This window comes from Scardinius erythrophthalmus (assembly GCF_964197995.2).
Source record: "Scardinius erythrophthalmus genome assembly, chromosome: 9".
Taxonomy (NCBI): Eukaryota; Metazoa; Chordata; class Actinopteri; order Cypriniformes; family Leuciscidae; genus Scardinius; species Scardinius erythrophthalmus.
The window spans coordinates 24,239,455-24,258,081 of NC_138229.1; the positions used below are offsets into that span (position 1 = coordinate 24,239,455).

General features: G+C 39.4%; 1 protein-coding gene across 1 annotated transcript; it reads right to left on the reverse strand.

Moving 5' to 3' along the window:
- Positions 1–2,682: 2,682 nt before the first annotated feature.
- On the reverse strand, positions 2,683–14,727 carry plppr4a (phospholipid phosphatase related 4a; the record flags this gene model as incomplete). Its single annotated transcript, XM_081374060.1, has 7 exons — positions 2,683–4,188; positions 5,142–5,315; positions 5,448–5,505; positions 6,306–6,501; positions 6,769–6,898; positions 11,288–11,473; positions 14,650–14,727. 7 exons carry the CDS (start codon positions 14,725–14,727, stop codon positions 2,683–2,685), a joined length of 2,328 nt encoding a protein of 775 aa, XP_081230186.1.
- Positions 14,728–18,627: the final 3,900 nt, after the last annotated feature.

Genomic DNA, 18,627 nt, shown 5'->3' on the forward strand with positions numbered 1-18,627 from the left:
AGCCACCTGACTGAGAATTAATTGTTGTGTACAGTATATGTGCCATTTAGGGGCATGTTTATTATACCAAAATAATAGACTAGCATAGAAAAAAAGAATAATGTCATGGCTCTATGAATGATTGTACAGAAGAAAATAGCAGAAAACATGACAGGACAGTATTGGAAATTAGTACTATTTCACAAAAATAACTGAAATCAAAGCACATATATACAGTGTAACAAATCTATGAGAATAATTCAAAGATTTGATGTCACTAACCTTGCAAACAACTGTTGTTTTCCAGACTGATAAAAATTGTGCTCGTACTCACAGAAAATTGCAGAGCCAGTTAGTTTTGTGTACAATATGCATCAGATGTTTAGTGAACTGACTGTGGGTGGTCCGTGGGCATGTTGTTTGAGGCTGAGACTATATACTGTCACATATAGAAGGTGTATTTTCCTATAAATGTGGAAGAAATAGATCACTTCACAAAAGGCACATAAACAATGTGATGATATACTTTTTGATATTTTATGATACAATGTGAAAGTGTGGAAATAAAGGAAAAATGCTTTTTTTGGCTATGATACCAAATATTTATTTCAATATATATTAAGACATATCCTCAGTTAAAATACAATGCTAAACAAAACCCCAACAAGGCAAAACTTCCAAATATCTGTCAACGGGTTCAACTGAAAGAACATTTCTCTGATTTTTCGGATCTGGTTTAGAGCTCTAATAAAGGAAGTGTGTCAGTGACACTCAAATTATAACCCACTGATCTCTTTCACATCTCAGTTTGCTGGCAAAGTTACAAATAATTATTTACAGGGGTAAAAAGATTTTATGATTATCCTGTTGATTCCGCAGAAAGTACCAGCCATCACTATTAAAGGCATAATTTACAAAAGAAAAGCAAAACGAAACAAATCCTTTAGTTACAGTACATACAGTATTAAGTCACCATGCATATGCGGACAGGTTAAAGGACAGGTTAAAGCCATAATGTGGGGTACAATTATACTGTACAAGCACATATAAAACTTTAAAATGTGTTGGTTCTGATTCACTCTTTTAAAACAGACACATTAAAATAGGTATACTATATAATTGAAATCTAAGTTCAATTAAAAAAAACCCAACATCATATAAATGACACTGTACATGAATTAGGTAAATGTATCAGTCCCCTTTTTCAACATACATTCTTATTTGGCAATATTTATGTATATTACAACATGATCCTAAGAAGGATGTAAACAATGAGCTTAGAACTGTTTAGAAATACACATGCCACACAGGACAAATCCTAACATTGTCTATTATGTGGATTGTATTAAAACTTTAGTTTATGCAGCACTTGTCATACGCAACGAGTGAGTCCATTTTCCAATGCCACAGACAGTGGTTAAAGCAAAGTCAATGAACATCTGTCAATTCTTCACCATAATAATTACAGCAGCAACTTTTTGTATAGTTACTGCAAGATGGAGCCAAGTAATCACCAGCTAATAGGCATGTAGTTCTTTTGAGGCACTCTATGAATATGATTATTAGTGTTTTTTTTAGTTGTTTACAAAAATAAGCAATGAATTCCCTCTGGTACCTTTGGGGGCCTCCTATTGCTCTTATATTGTGTATGCTGCTCAGCAATGTGCAGTGAAGTATGAGTCATTTGTTTATGCCCACACGCTTAACAATGAAGACGACGACGCACCTCAGTAGCTATATAACCCCATTCTGCCAGGCAAAATGGGGGGGACAACCAAGAAAATATGCCCACTACATCACTGTAAACATACAGCAATGGACCATAAAACACAATTATTATACCTGTGCTCAAAGCACACTAGTACAAAATACAGGGGCTTGCAAATCAATATATACGAGTGAAATAATGCTCATTGGCCTGTGGAACCAAATAACAGTTCTATATTACACAAAGGCAATACGACATTAATATCTGAAGAATGTATTGTTCTCTGCATTACAATGCCAAAGGCTGAGTCTCTATAAATTCATTGTCTCTATGCCAGCAAAGAGCGCTTTCAGCTGTTTGAATGAAAATAGCTCATTCATGGTCACCAAAACACACAGTGCATATGGTTAAACAAGCCCACCAAACAAAACATCCATTTGGTTAAAACGCTGTCGCTAAAACCTTCTGTAAACATCACAATAACATTCTCCTATTTGTCTAAAAGCTATGAGTCTGATTGAAAGACCGTATTAAATATTTCATAGCGACATAGTGAAAACAGTTATTTTCCTTAAGCATGTGATTGAGTGGTCCAGTAAACATACAAATATTTATATTCAGAAAATATATATAAATTTACAATGTTTTTAAAAGCACCCACGTTGCCATGAGACAACAGACAGATTCCGATAAGACAATGGATTCGATAATAAAATGAATCTGGAAAATCAAAGGCAAATTAAACAATCACCTTTACCAAACAGCCTCAAATTTGATATTTTGTGCTTATGTTTCCGTAACGAGACCTACAGAATGTAGATTGAAAATGCACAACGTTTCCTTATGTGTTCTGGAGAGTTCATGTGTGTCTAAAGGTCAGGGAATGTAGATTTACCCAGAATAACTAGCTCTACTCATTCCCTTAACAGAGCCTCCAGTCTTCAGAGTTCAGAGAGCGGGACAACTCTTAGGATTGGTACGGAAAGGGGCTTCTGTCACTCTTTGAAAGTCAAAATGGGGGGAGGTGTAGGGGAGGGTTTGAAAAAGTGAGGCAGGTTCCTGGTGTTATCCGGACTAGGTCCTCTGTCAGGCAGCAGGATGATGTTGCCTTTCCTGCGTAGGGTGGAGTCTCGACTGGAGGTGGTAGAGAGAGTTTCCGAGGTGGCTTCACTGCTGGCTTCCACCGGTGTGACTCGGATAGTGGTGATACTCTGTTGGCGGTGGTGATGGTGGAAATGGGGATGATGGGGGTTGCTGATGTCAGGTAGGCTCCGGTTGCCATCTATGGAGCCGTAGCCATCTTTCAATGACTCGCAGCTTTCAGAGTCCCGGTTCAGGTCGTTGAGCTCAAGCGACTGCCGGATGCTGACCCGCTCCTGCGGTTTCCACCTCCAGGACCCACTGCCATCTGTGGATGGTGGTTTAACCACGGGCTTGCTCTCAGGGTGCGCCTCCACTCGAACAATGCCCGAGTTAGGTTCCTGATCCATCAGGGCTTTGTAACGGATGGATCCAGTACAACTCACGGTGCTGCCCTCACTTTTAGGACTACCATGCAACATGCCTTGCTGCTTGGACATTGCGATGACCTGCATTATACGTGGCTGGCTGTTAGTCCGGCAGACGGTGCTCTTCTCTGCCACCTTCAACCATTTCGACCGTGCTGACCCACCCCCTCCCCCACCATCATTCTCCTCTCCACAATCCTCCTGAGGTGAGGAGCTCACATACTCTTGGGCCTCCTCAGGGATGTGCACCAGTTGAGAGGATCCTGGTCGTGACTGGATAGATACCCTGGCTCCACCAGCTAGGCCACCAGAGTTATTATGATTGGCTAATGGCACAGCACTAGCGGCAAGCTTCATGTACTGTCCGGGAGGTCCACCACGGAGTTCACCATCCAAGCCCACAGCTGAGGGTTCAGAGCTGCAGCGGAGCTCCATGTTTCGCTGGGGAGAAAGTGGTCCAGCCTCATTCTCCATCACCTGCAGAGACATCTTGCGGTTCTCGTTCTTGGTCTTCCATTGTGAGAGCAGCTGCTTGGAACGTGTGGAGTCCATGGAGGCATGGATAGCTGCGTGGCGGCGAGGCACTGGTTCTTCAAATCCGGTTGAGTGCACGCGAGGCAGGGTGTTACTGAACGTCACAAAGCTCTCCTTGCAGAGAGGACTGGGTGGGGTAATGCACTCCACCTCTGTGCTTGCCCTCTTCAAGCTGGACATGGAGTTCTCTCTGTAGGACGGGCCACGTAGCAGGATACTTTCAGAGCGTGCCGAGGTGGGACGTTCCCGCATGCTCAGGCTCTTAGGTGGCAGTAAGCGTGGTGGATCTGTGTTCAAGTTGGGTAGAGGTCTCAGAGGCTCCCGCATGGAAGGTGGAGGCACCACTGGCTGGGGCTGTGGTGGAGGCTGTGGTGGCTGTGGTTGCCGGAGAGGAGGATGTGCATGTGTCTTCAAAGATGTGTCTTCACTAGGTTTAAAATTCCCGACTGCATACAGACCCTAAAGTAGTGCAAAAAGGTAGAATTTTTCCCGCAATGAATCAATACCGATAAAGTTAAGATGCCATAAAACTTATTTTTTTGCACAACAAATTAAGGCTCTGAGAGATACTTGCACAGTCTGTTCAAAAGGTTGTATTCCCTGCTGAAAAAACCAAGCGGGTGTTTGGCTGATTAAGCTCAGTAGCCGGCAAGACACCCAGCCTGACCACCTGTAAAGTACCCAAACCCCTCTAGGACCAGTCGACAGACCAGCCTGACCAGAATATTTTGTTTTTCTTTTCCTTACAGAGTTGTCCTAAGGTCCAATGTCACCAGTAATTGTTTTGCCAAGACATATTTTCAACATTAATACTACCTGAGTGATTGACAGCCTTTTTATGTCAGTACGGTTCCCCTACAGACTAAGGTGCATTATGAGCCTACATTAACTTCTGAGAACTTTCCTCATACTGTCTATGGTCTACACTCTGAATGTGGGACTTCACAGTCAAGAGTATCAAACAGCATTACAAAGCTAATCTCTTGGCCTGATTAATGTACTTTATGTTAAGCAAACAATAAAACCAGGACCTGATGTACTGATTTGTCTCAGCTTCGTTAATTCCTCCTAAAGGTGTATTGGCATTGTTGTCGGTGTTAGAAACCACGGGATGTACATAGCCCTCAGAGCAGATTGAGCAAAGAGTAAGCAGAGAGAGTGAGAGAAAACGAAAGAAATGGTGGGAGGTATGTGAGGGGTGTGTGTGGGTGGAGAGCAGAAAAGGAGCCACAAGGGATTTGCATGTGTGAGCTATTTTTACCTCTATTAAAACAGCATTGTCTTATAGCACCTTGCTAATTCTCTATGATTCTTCTCCAGAGTCAGGTTAAATAGAGAATTATGGATCTTATCATTGAATTATCATCCTCACATTGCCTTTGATTCTGCATTGCTGTGACAGCAGGACTCACCAGGTAGACGGCTATGCTCCCTCCAATAAGAAAGCCACAGTAGACATCCACGGCATGGTTCTTGAACTGAATGATACGAGTAAGGCCGCAGATAATGCCGCAGATGATGAAGGAGAACACCAGGAGTGGCTTCAGGAGCTTGGATGAGTCAGTCAGAGTGGCATTAAAGTACATCTGTGGAAGGAGACCAGCCTTTTGACTGAAGTTTTAGGAAATTCTTAATAGTGGAAAGGACAGTGAGATTATTTGGCAAGCAGTTAGAAATCGCTTGAGTCAACTGTGCCATGAGTCAAGTGGATTACTTACGGAGATGTACACAGCCGCAAAGGCTGCCAGAGTGGCATGCTGAGATGGGAAGGACTTCCTGTAAAGAGAGACAGACCGCCTTGTTAGATCATTAGATCTTTTTCACACTGAGCACATTTGAGGTACTGTACCATGCTAAAGGACAGATGGGAACGGAAAGCCACAGATGATCACGTCCACAGTGCCACAATTCTTATAGTGTGGCAAACAGAATCAGGGCTTTTGATTTCCAAGAATGTTCTCATAAAAACCAAGAGATATGTCTGGATATGCATGTCTGCTTGATATTCTGGAGAGACATTTCAATACACGTCACAGTAGTGTAAGCCTTCGGGGACACGCGCACCACACTGACCCTCTTTGCGTCCAATTTTTACGTTATAAAAAATGTCTGCACAACATATAATTGTGGCTATTGAGAGTGCATGAAATTAGTGGAAGATTGAAAAGCAGAGCTGTGCAAATGGATGTGAGTGGGTGTGCTGGAATGGGCAGTCATGTTGTGAGTGAAGCATCAAGACTCAACCCTGTGTGGGTTTTACAGGAACTCCATGTGCCAGAGGACAGCGCCACATTCATTCTGCTGCCTTCACATTTATCTACACTGTTTACACCAATGATTTTATACAAATCAATCGATCCATTTAGACCTTTACTGTAAATAGAGTTGTTGCGCAGCAGGTCCAATTAAATTCGGTCAGCCACAATATGTCTAATCATCTTTGCTTGGTTATATTGTTAATCTCCCACACTCCATTATCAGAGTTTCTGAGCCAGTTTTTCATAAGGTCAGTCTTGCAGCATTGATTATGCATTGGGTTGACAAACTACAACATGACACAGATACTGCTCTCTGACCTGCCGGCGTTGATGGCAGCTGGATCAGGCCCAGAGCAGATGTCATCCACAATGAAAGAGTTCTCATCACAGGAAGTGTTGAGGCTGGTGTAGTTGGGCTTGCACACAGTAAGGAAGTAGGGGGCATGATATCCTGTAGCCAGCTGGATAATATCTGTGATGAGTGCTGTGACACACAGGCCAAACACGTGGACCCCTGCAAATGAGACACACAGACAGAGACACACACAGAGACACACACACACACCTTTTTCAAACACTAGATTTCATAAGTAGCAAGTAGACTTCATAAGCTTTTAATAAAATAAATGGAACTTTCATTATTACTAGCAAACTCAATTTAGTACAAGACTATAAAAACGACAGAAGGAGTCAAGATCAAGAGTGTATTATTCCAAACAATATTTATACAAGCTATATGGCTTTTTAAAAAGTCACAAAGGGCAGAAAAATATACACCCACCCACAAACCTCACAGCCCGTCGGATGTAAGAGTTGAAATTGCAGCCAGCTGCATTTATGTTAGCCTCTGTTTTGATGCTGATATTTCTTCTGGCCAAGCAGCAGTACAGGATCCCTTCCCCAATCATAATCTGTGGGAAGATAGTCATCTGTGTTTACCCAAACATACAACACTGTCATAAAACTCCCATCCCTCCTCTCGTGGCTTCGTGGGGTCATTTCTAATAGAATCACTGACACATCAACCCCATTACTGTAATTAAAGTAATCACTCTCATCCATCCATCCATTCATTCATAGCCATATGACGGGGATTTCATCCAAAACTGTAAAAACCGATGAGGGGAAGAAGGGTATCTTGTAAGTCGTTCAGGCCTCCACTAATGCAAAGACTAAAATGTTAATTCCATGTAAATGAAAAGCAGAAACCCATAGATTTACATGTAAATGCTTCTGCTGTGAATGACGAGACAGAGAGTGAAAGAGATGAACAAGTGATCATACCCCCCTGAGATCACACTTGCCACACACCTACAGTCAAGTGCAGCACTCGAGTGTAGCAGGCACTACCGTAACAGCTGGAGCTACCAGCAGGACACACATTCACATACCCATACAGCACTGAGGCACAAAACTCAGCTGGGTAATTTAACATCAAGAGAGTGTTGTTGAGTGATTAGACATGGAGCAAAAGTTAAAATTATAACTTAAATATTTGTGCTAAGATTTTGGGTGCTCAGACTGATCGGCTAACGATTGCTATCGGCCGATAATCGCTTCTAATGACTCAATCTGCAATCTCTCAATTTGCTGATCTCAGAAACCAATCTCATGCTGAGGACACATAGAGATGAACACCTTCTTAATCTCTGCCGTCTCAAAACACATGTATAACAGTATTTTGGATCCGTGCATCAGGTCTTAAAGGATTAGTTCACTTCAGAATTAAAATGTCCTGATAATTTACTCACCCGCATGTCATCCAAGATGTTCATGTCTTTCTTTCTTCAGTCGAAAAGAAATTAAGGTTTTTGAGGAAAACATTCTGGGATTTTTCTCCATATAGTGAACTTCAATGGGGTATAAGGTTTGAAGGTCCAAATTGCAGTTTCAATGCAGCTTTAAAGAGCTCTACACGATCCCGGCCGAGGAATGAGGGGTCTTATCTATCATTGTCTAAAAAAAAAAAAAAGAATATATATGTATATTCTTGATGCAAGATGAGCATTTGTGGTTAAAAAGTATATATATATATATATATATATATATATATATATATATATATATATATATATATATATATATATATATATATATATATATATATATCATGTAGAGCCCTTTGAAACTGCATTGAAACTGCAATTTGGACATTTTAATTCTGAAGTGAACTAATCCTTTAAAGTGACAGCAGCCTATAAATACCTGTTGCTGTCTGTGTCATTAATGGTAATCAAACAACAAAAGACAAAGAGAAAAATCGCTCACTGTTCTTGAAAGAATAACTTTTTTAACTTTAACTGTAAGGATTCATCTGTATTTAATTAATTCAGGGAAGACTAGATTATGCCAGAATTCAGGCCTTGAATTTATGTCTGTAAAATCCTGATTGGAACATCCCAAAAAATAATTCTACATGATAAAAATAAGGTTTCATATAGACCCCATGATCGGTATCGGTAATCGTTATTGGTGATCGGTTGATCGTTTATCTGTGATCGGCCCCAAAAATTCTGATCAGAGCACCCTTAGGAGATTTGTACTCATGCTTCATTGCAGACCCAAGTCTCCTTTCATTTACAGTGGCTGACAAATGCATAAGGCACAGGATAACCAACAGCGATAGCAATTAAAAGAGCGTAGCCGCCTTGCAAAATTAATTAGGCCAGTATGGTGGAGCACCTAATGTGATGAAAACACCCAAGCGACATGCTGGGGAGTTGATGAAACAAATATGTCATTAAACATTAAACGAATCAGCTCTCTGATGAATATAGGTGGAGCGAGGCAATTTTTTAAGATGATGTTGATGAGACCAACAGTGGAATAACAAACTTTGAAAAAGCCATTGTGAATACATAAGCAGCTGGGACAATGCCATAAAGCCATCTTTTTTTGGCTCAGATCTATTAATAAAAAACAACAACATTAAAATTCAATTCACATATTTCAATTCATCATGAAATGATATGAATTCATTAATAATTACCATAGCTGTCAATAGAGGAACAGAAATATCTCAAATTTCATTAAAAAGATATTCATTTGTGTTCCGAAGATGAACAAAAGTCTTTGTTTGGAAGGACATGAGGGTGAGTAATTACTGACAGAATTAAAATTTTTTGGTGAACTATCCCTTTAACTCCATAAATTCGATCACTTTATGAGCCAAACCCAAACAAAAAGTAGGCTATGATTTCAAAAGACTATAACCGTTATCACAAACCGTATGTAACAGTAATGTAACAGGTGAGCTATCAGGTAATGTGATGGTAATGGGATGGCATTTGTGTGTCAAATTAACACGTTTATTTCAGCCTTCACCAAGCAGTCCATGTTCAGAAATATGCTTCCTTTACACACAGCTCACTGTGCGTGTCTATGTTACTCATGCTGTTTGTGAAATTACAATCTGAAAAAAAGATCAAACTGTTATTAATATTAATATATGTTATTAATATATTTTCTGCATTGTAAACACTGAGCTTATGGTAAAAGTATGCCCAATACTCACAATCACGGGCTGAAATTCAGGCCCTGCAAAGATTGATCCTTGGTGTCTGTGTATCAATACAATATTCCCATGTAAAACATTGTGATACTATGCATGATGTATTGATTTTTTCACCCTATCTTTACTGTCACTTTTGATCAATTTAATGTATCCTTGCTGAATAAAAGGATTAATTTCTTTTAAAAAAATCTTACTGGCCTTAAACTTTTAAATGGTAGTATGACTCTCAAAAGCTACACTTTCCAAACATTTCCAAACTTCTAACTTTTGAAAGTTTGAAAGGAAATTAGATAATTAGCTATTGGAGATATTTCTATCGAGTTGCCTTTGCAGTGACACCCTTGTAAACCTCAACATGTACAGATGGTGAAAAGCAATTGAGGACAATCTATTAGACTCATGAGTTCATCACCCAGGGTCTTGATAATACACTCACAACATGCCTGGAGAGGCTTAGAGCCTTGTCGCCCAGCTAATGATCGAAATGCATGCTGGGAAGGCGGTAGTCAAAACTTCAATGACAGTTTGGGGAAAAGACAAAATGCAAAAAAAAAAAAAAAACACAGAAACTGTGTTAAATAACACAGTTTCATAAAAATGATGTTATTTAAGCCAGCGCAAATACCTGTGTTTACATCCTGTTTTCGGTGGAAGTCCAGAGTAGTCGATTGCCGAGTTCACGCGCATAGGTTTAGTTACCTATGATCACGTGCGTGAACTCGGCAATCGACTACTTTGGACTTCCACCGAAAACAGGATGTAAACACAGGTATTTGCGCTGGCTTAAATAACATCATTTTTATACATATCTTTCACATCTACTGCAGTCAGATTCACTCGTGTTCACTCAGAAGGAATCACTCACATTTACTGTACACTTGTAATGACACATCAAGGATGTTAAGAGGCTAAAAGCAGGTTTAGTACTTGCCCCATTGAAGTCAACAGGGTGCAAATTTTAAAAATAGAATAACTCGGTGTAGGCAACACCGATTTTTGTCGTTGTTCTCTGTATTGACAGCACTCCAAATGTACAAAAAAAATGAGCTCAATGTTAAAATTGACCGGAGTTCTCCTTTAAGTGTATCCCCGGCTTTATGTCACCTGCAAAAGACTAGGAAGCTGCAAATCATTGTTCATGGCTAAGATGAGACCAAAGCCATCAAGCAATTTCATAGGCCTTTTGACTTGAAAAACATGCAAAACTAGCAACAATTTACAACCAAATACAGCTAAAAATTACCCTGGAAATCCAGAGTTCTCGTGAGAGCACAAGTTGAATTTGCTCAGCGAGTTACTCTGGTGTCGAGTAATGATGCTCATATAAGAAGGACGTTTTTGCTGTTTTGCCGACCGGATACGGTAAGAGTATAATCTACAACTACCTGTTAGCTCCGCTGGTAGCTAAGCGTATGGGGTTTATTGTTGTGATTGGTCGTAGTGTTATCCAGTTGCGTGCAGTGAGATTTTCAAATGCATGCTTGGTGCCGCCCCTCGAGCTGGGCGATTTTCATTAGTCGATGCCAGTCCATTAATCTTTTAGATTTAGGTCTGGATTCCCAGGCTAGCTAAAAATCATCTGCCACGTTCAACTTTAGGTGACTACATAGATATTGTCATTTTGTCATGTCATATTATGAGTCATACCATCAAAAATAGACAACTTAGTATTCACTTTAATATTCATCCTTGCCCATCGAAACTGAGATCAAACACTAAGCCTGCATGAATAAGTAAGAGTGCCCTCTAAACTAAATAAGAGCAAGAGTGGCACTAAGGCATTTACCGTTGCTGCCGGCCCGGCGAAAGCCAGACTGAAGAGCATGAGGAAGGGGATGACCTCCTTTGTGGGCTCGATGTAAGGCATGCTGAGACTCCGGTCATTGCAGCTGTAGCCTGAACGCACTGGCTTAAAAATGTCTGTCAACTCCAAGAAGTACAAGCTGACCACTGAGGACACCAGAATCGGGAGCTGAGGAGATAAAACAGAAGGAATATGATAAATATGCAAGATGAGAAGTGAACAACAATCAAATTATGCTAAATTTATCAAATGGTGCACAGCACAGTCCCATAGACTCATGCAGGCTTGAAAACCGTTGCAAACGTGATAGAAAGTGATTATTCCATTGACAAGGTAATCAGCACAATTATAGCACAATGGAGGCACTGCGTCTGATCATGTGACTTTTGAACTGTATTTTGCCACAGTTTCATGCTTGGGATTTCAGCGATAACAGATTAAGCTTTCGATCCGCTGTTATCCTTTTAAGTCGCAATCCGTAAAAGTTGTTCTCATTAATCGAAAACGCTGTTGGTGTTGAAGCAGGAAATGCATTGGGAGGATCCTTGCATCTAAAAACCTGGTTGTGTAGAATAGATCAGCGTTACGTTGGTAAACGAGCTTCATACTCTGATACATGTAATGAGGGTTTGGATGAAACTATGCTGGAGTTATATCCCTTAAGGCTTTTTACACACTTCAACGATACCAGGTTCATGCTAAGGTTAGACAGAAGATGTGTGATTACGGCAGAATGAAGGGTATTCTCAGGTGAATATGCATGGAACGTCTTTAGATATCGTAGAATTACTGTTGTCATTGACACGGTTCACCCAACAGTTTCTCAGTGAACAAGGATCAGCTGGAAATGTCATCACAGCAGCAGTGCTCCAATGAGGAAATATATTGCGCTGTGCTATGCAAAGTGGAAATGTGCCACGTACTGAATTATTACGAAACTTGAACGGACAGCGTGAAGATCAAAGGTGGGGGTAGGGGGTTTAATTACTGTAATCAACCCCCTTCTAAAAAGGGGAGAGCATCTGCAGAGAAAGCCCCAGTGGTCTAAACTCCTATTGATGCTACATTTTACAGCGCAGATACTAATAACCTCTATGATATTGTACTGGATTGATTGGCATATAGCCTACTCTTACCAGCCATAGCCATTATACATAATTCTGTACTTTGACTGTACAGATGTTAAACAGTGACTTGCAATTAAAAGTGTTTTAAACTTAAAACATAATATTTAGTAGTTAATATTTTCAACAAGTTACTAAAACTCAACTTATAATGCACATACACCAGAACAAAACTTTGTTGTAATCAAAACTTGTCATGTTTTATGACAATAATGCAACAACTGAAACTAAATTTTAAAACAATTTACTTTTTAAACAACATTTGTTGCTTGCAAGTTGCAACAAATATAAAAATGTTCAAGAGTGCACATGCATGCCTTTATATTTAAACCTAGGAATGCACAATATATCGGTACTATATCGGTTATCGGCTGATATTTGAGATTTTTATTATTTATCAATATATTGTCATAAATGGATATTTAATATTTACAAACATACTGAACATTCTGTTTTGATGGTTTAATGTTATTGTTGCACTTAAAAGCACTTTATTTTAGATTTCTGTGTTTTTTAAATTATTTTTTATTTATTTATATAAAATAGTATGGGATTTTATTATCAGGCTATTTATTGGTTATCGTCCAGAAATAATCTGCACATCTGTGTCTAAAACCCAAAATAAAATCATATTTTGATATTAATGTCACATACAAAACACAGCGTTTTATTCCAAACAACATTAACTGGGTTAAAAAATGATGGCTGAGCAAATGAACAAGAACCAATTTGGTATTTACATCATTATAAGTAATTGTGGAAACTTTTTGTAAGAATGCGGGCATGTACTGTAGAAGGCTGACATGGCAAATTACAGCCTAAAGTAAGATCTGTCAGCACATTGTGTTTTAAATATGAAGTTTTCAGGAACAATCAAAAGAATCTCTCTCTCTCTCTCTCTCTCTCTCTCTCTCTCTCTCTGCCATATTGTAATTTATTTAGTAAACTGAAACATTAGTGAAACAGGGAAGTTAATTAGCCAAAATTAGTGAAGTGAAGCAGATTAAATGACTGTGTTTTTAATTCATTTTCCGCTTAGGACAGAAACAAGGTCTCTGCATGCAGCAAGGAAACTCTATAGAAGGCAACCAGGTCACACCTGGGAACATGATATTAATGTCAGTGCAGCCAGTGAGCTTTGATTCTGTCTGATCTGACAAAACAGAGACTATTCCAAGTTAACTGTTTACAGAAGCTTTTTGCACTTGGTTTACATTGGATCTGGAGCATGTATGTATCATAAAATATTTCTCACTGTCAAAATGATAAAGATAATCTATATAAATATAACTGTAAATATCAATACATATATTGTTATGCCTTTATCAACAACATGAGTAAAGCATTGCCAGTCATTAAGTTTTTACAATCAGGCACTCACAAATCTTGTCTACATGGGGAAAAGGGTTTTTATATGTATCTTACATCTTCATCATACCCACATTCTCAAATGAAAATTAACTTTTAAAACAGAATAGAAAGACAACATCAATCGTTCATGATCATGCTGTTTAATACATAGAACAGAATGTTTAATATTCTTCAATATTAAAAAAAAGGGAATTCAGTACTGCAGCTTGACAAGTAAACAAGACAGATCAAAGACTGCCAGCATTACCTCAACTACACCAGCCATCAGCACTCATTTGTTTGTGATATCTAGGGCACGTCAGATTGGCCTTCATTTAATAACTGCCTATTTTCTAACCTCATTTATGCTCAATGGTGCCCTCTTAATTGTGTAATAGACAACATTGTTTTTTTTACCAGTTCTGTTTTATAAGCAATATGGATGATTCCCTTTACCTTGACTTTGAAGTAATACTTTACTAAGGCCATGTTGCCTATACCAATGAATACTGCACCTTACAATCATGAAAATTGTGTTTTTGAATGGCTGACATCAAGAAGCAAGCCAAACTTGATGCGCAAAAGCCAGCATACAATTGTTCCATGTATTTCCTGGCTATCCCCTTAACATTAACATGACATACAACAAGTGCAATGCATTTTGTCCTTCTCATGACTATAACTGCATATGCCTATGTAAAGTTAACGTGCAGAATGAACACAGACTGGTTCCAATCCGCTCGATTGCTTTGATTTCGAACGTGACCATCGCGTGAAGGAAGACCATTATACCCTTAACTCTCGTCTATTAGTCAGACATAATACACAAGAAACATTTCTGTCAATGTGCAGGCTACTAGACTCACTTACCTCCACGAAATAAAAGCACGGCAGCAAGGTAACGCTGTCTTTGGTCATCCTGCCTTTGAGTCTTTCCTTCGCAGACATGATAAACGGTACGTCCCTTTATAACGCGGTGCGTGAAGAGAGGAATAGTGAATTTGTCCCCTTGTGCAGTAAACGCGCTCCTTCAGGCTGTCGCTTTCTCCATCCCCAAGTGCGCCTTTACTGCGGATACACACACACGGAAAGATGCTGTCTCAAACCTGGCGACATCATGACTGAAACCATGACAACACAATCACCATCCCCTGAGGACGCGCCGATGGAGATCTTAACAGTGTCCAACAGCGATTAATGTTTCAAACCAACACTCAAACCTTCTGATTAGAGGCAATATGCTGACCAGATGACGTCAGAGGTGTGCTAAAAACCCATTTTCACCAGAAGCGCGCGCACGTGTGTGTGTGTGTGTGTGTGTGAGAGAGAGAGAGGTGGGGGCGTTCACGCTTGTTCACACTATCATGATTGTCAAATGGCTCAAATACGGCTCAGAGAGGATGTAAGAGGATGTAAGCCTATATAACTCTGTAATGATTTTTCCCAGCCATATACAATGGAAGCAATAGGCATGAGGTAAAATAGCTACCTCATATCCACCGCTGGTCTTTTAATAGACATGAAAATTACAAATGCCGTTTTTTGTAGGCTTTTGGAGCCTCAACAATATCTGTAAATATTGCATTCAATATGAAACAATCCCTTAACGAATATTGCAGTGCGCCAAGGACCACTGCACTTAAAATAAACATCTCAGACTTCATACAAACATGTCCTTCTGCCAAATATGCATAAAGTGATAATAAAGAGCCTACATTATAAAATGAGAATCTGTCTAGAGTTCTACATAACTAGCCAACAATTGACAATTGTTTTATTCAGTATATAACTCAGGGTTTTCTTAAATGTTCTCCTAAACTCATTCAGAGAGAAATGAGAAATAGCACAACTCCAACATGAATCTACTTTTCTTTGAATTTTGTTTCAGTGGGCAAACACGCCATCTAGTGGATATTTCATGATGACAATCTTATAGATGGATTAGTGGCGACCGCAAGCATTTTAAAATGTAGCTCACATCCAATTTTATCAAGTTATTAGTATAAGCTTTAAAGCAGAGTCAAATAGGTTATGGTACTAAATAATTAATCGTCTGCATGTTAAACAGACTCACAAACTCTACATTATAGTTTTACTTGCTGTCTGCCTAATGATTTTCTCTGCCCCAAACCTAGTGTTACGTGCGTTTCTACATACGTTCAGCTTAACGTGTCACTGGAAAACAATTTGCATATCAGCAAAACATTACGGTATATGCCACTTAAATATTGTATTGGTTAAGATATAGCCTGGGCTAGATAATTTGCAAAATAGGTGACACAAAGGGATGTGATTTGTCCCCTTAAATTGATTTCCAGGGGCATTTCTTTACCTTTATAAGGTCACATTTTTATTTACATGCATTCTTAAATTTAGTCAGTAGATAAAATTAGAAGACACTATGGGGCTATTAAATGAAATCTTTATCGAAATCTTTGCACTGCAGAGGTGGAACAAAAGCTGCAACTACAGTGTCATTTAAATGTATTAAATTAAACTAATCAAGACTGTTTAAACTTTAAAGGCACAATATGTAACTTTTTTTGCTTTAAAAATAGTAAAAATCACTATATCTATGTTATATATTTTTTTTAGTTGTGTACTTACATTATCCCGACTGTTTCCAACAACTTTCAAACCAGGAGAAATTTGTTATTTAATTCGAAGACACGTCCCGTTTCTTTATTTCCGTTTTGTCGCCGTCAATGGCGTCATATCCACGTTGTCCCTGGTTTCCGCTCGTGCTGCCATAGCAACCAGAGCTATGAACATAGCTATGGAACCGAGCCATGGAACCGAGCCGTCTGATAGTAACCAAAGCGACAGACGTGGACAAATGTGTAGTTCACAATATCTATTTGCGCGCTGTTGTGTTGTTGTTTCGTTCAAACATTATGGACCATGGCAAGCAGACTTTGGATAAATAAAGGAGAACTAAAACGAGAATCAATATCAGCGCGGTGTTTTCGAGATGCCGAGAGCTCTCATGGACAGGATATAAACGAGAGCTCCACGTCCGAGACTTCAACCGCTCCTACATGTACTTTATTAAACAGGTGAGCACATACATAAAACTAATCAATGTTATATAGTTCAACAATGATAAAATGTCAGAATATGATCTGTATGTTATTCTAATGTTGATCTAGCTTACTGCTAGTCTCATACAGACAAACTAACACATACATTTCAATACACTCAAATGCAGTTTAGTGTGCTAGTGTAATGTTAGACCAAGTGAAACAGCGCTGCGTTACCTCACAAGTTTAATTTGTCTAATAAACTGACCTGTGAGTAGTAATTCATTCTGCACTTGCGTGTAGTTCAGTTCAGTAGAATGAAATGTCCATATTCTTTTATATCCACGGGACTCACGCCGCGTGTGGAGCTGATAGCTGTCTCTTAGCAATCCCGAACTGCTTCGTATCACAGTCATGATAAAAGCATCGATGTATTCAGTCATCCATAAACATTATTAGATCGGTCGGCTTGACTTTTTGACGACAAGATCCATAATTCTTAGCAAATGTTACGTCATCAATTAGGGCTGGGCGATATGGCCAAAATTTCATATCCCGATATAGCTCATTTGATATCCCGATAACGATATACATAACGATATAGCAATTTTTCTGTTAATTCAGTTCATGAATAGTCTACCGTAAATCCTCTAATATTGGCCTGTATTCCATTACCGGCCGGGTCTCTAACATTGGCCGGTCTCGCTGTTGCAACATTATGCTTGTGATAGTAATATGCAAATACCACAGGGGGGCTATGTTTGCTAACGAATCCAAGCCATAGCTACGGTAGCCTGGTCATGTCAATCACTTCGCTCTTGACTCGCACGTGACGTGAGACTTCAGTCGGCTAACGTTGTTTACCATGGCAGCCGCGGAGCCAAAGAGGATTTTTGGCGAAAATCTATTTTTTTAACCCCCTGGGTTCGACAATCGCGCCGGCGCGATAGGTTTTTTTTTATTATTATAAGTGCAAAAGAGATTAAAAATATTCTGTTGACTTTGATCTTACGGAGAGTGCGCGCTATTCAAACGGAAATAATCTGAGGCGATTCACGCAAACATGTGAACAGAACACCTACAATCAGTTGGATATGTTCACTTTCAGGTTCACCTCGTTTTCATTTCGAGGAGCAACGGATCCGGTTGAGGAATAGGTCAGTTCTATATTTGCTTTGTTCTAATCGCAATAGTGTCTGTACACGCAAAAAGACTGATTAAATATGAATCGCGTTTCTCTCTGTGTGTGTGTGTGTGTGTGTGTGTGTGTGTGTGTGTGTGTGTGTGTGTGTGTGTGTGTGTGTGTGTGTGTGTGAATGAATGAATGCACAGATGCGCGCTGTTGTGGAGCTACTAACGGGTTGGGTTGGCTGGTCATCTAGTTGAGAATTAACTTACCCTGGTCTGAACCGCGTCTACTACCGTCTTCCTCCATGTTTGTTTATGTATTGCAGCGTGCATGGGCATGCCGTGAGGTTAATTCTGCCGTAAAACGCCTTATCGTGGCGTAAACGATAGAGCCTTATATAAAACGATAGACATTTTCTATCGTCCAGACGATATATTTCGTCATATCGCCCAGCCCTATCATCAATCTACACCTTTGTTATTGTAAATAGGTTAGTGACCCCTAGTGGTGAAAAATCCCATACTGTCCGTTTAATGCAGCTCAGATACACCATGAACATTTACACTGCATGTACAATTACAAAAATAATGTTATGAGATTAATAATTATAATGTTAAGAGTTAAGAGATTATAATAACATAATGTTAAGATATTATAATAATATATTAGCAACTTTGAGTGTAGTTGGAGAAGGGCAGA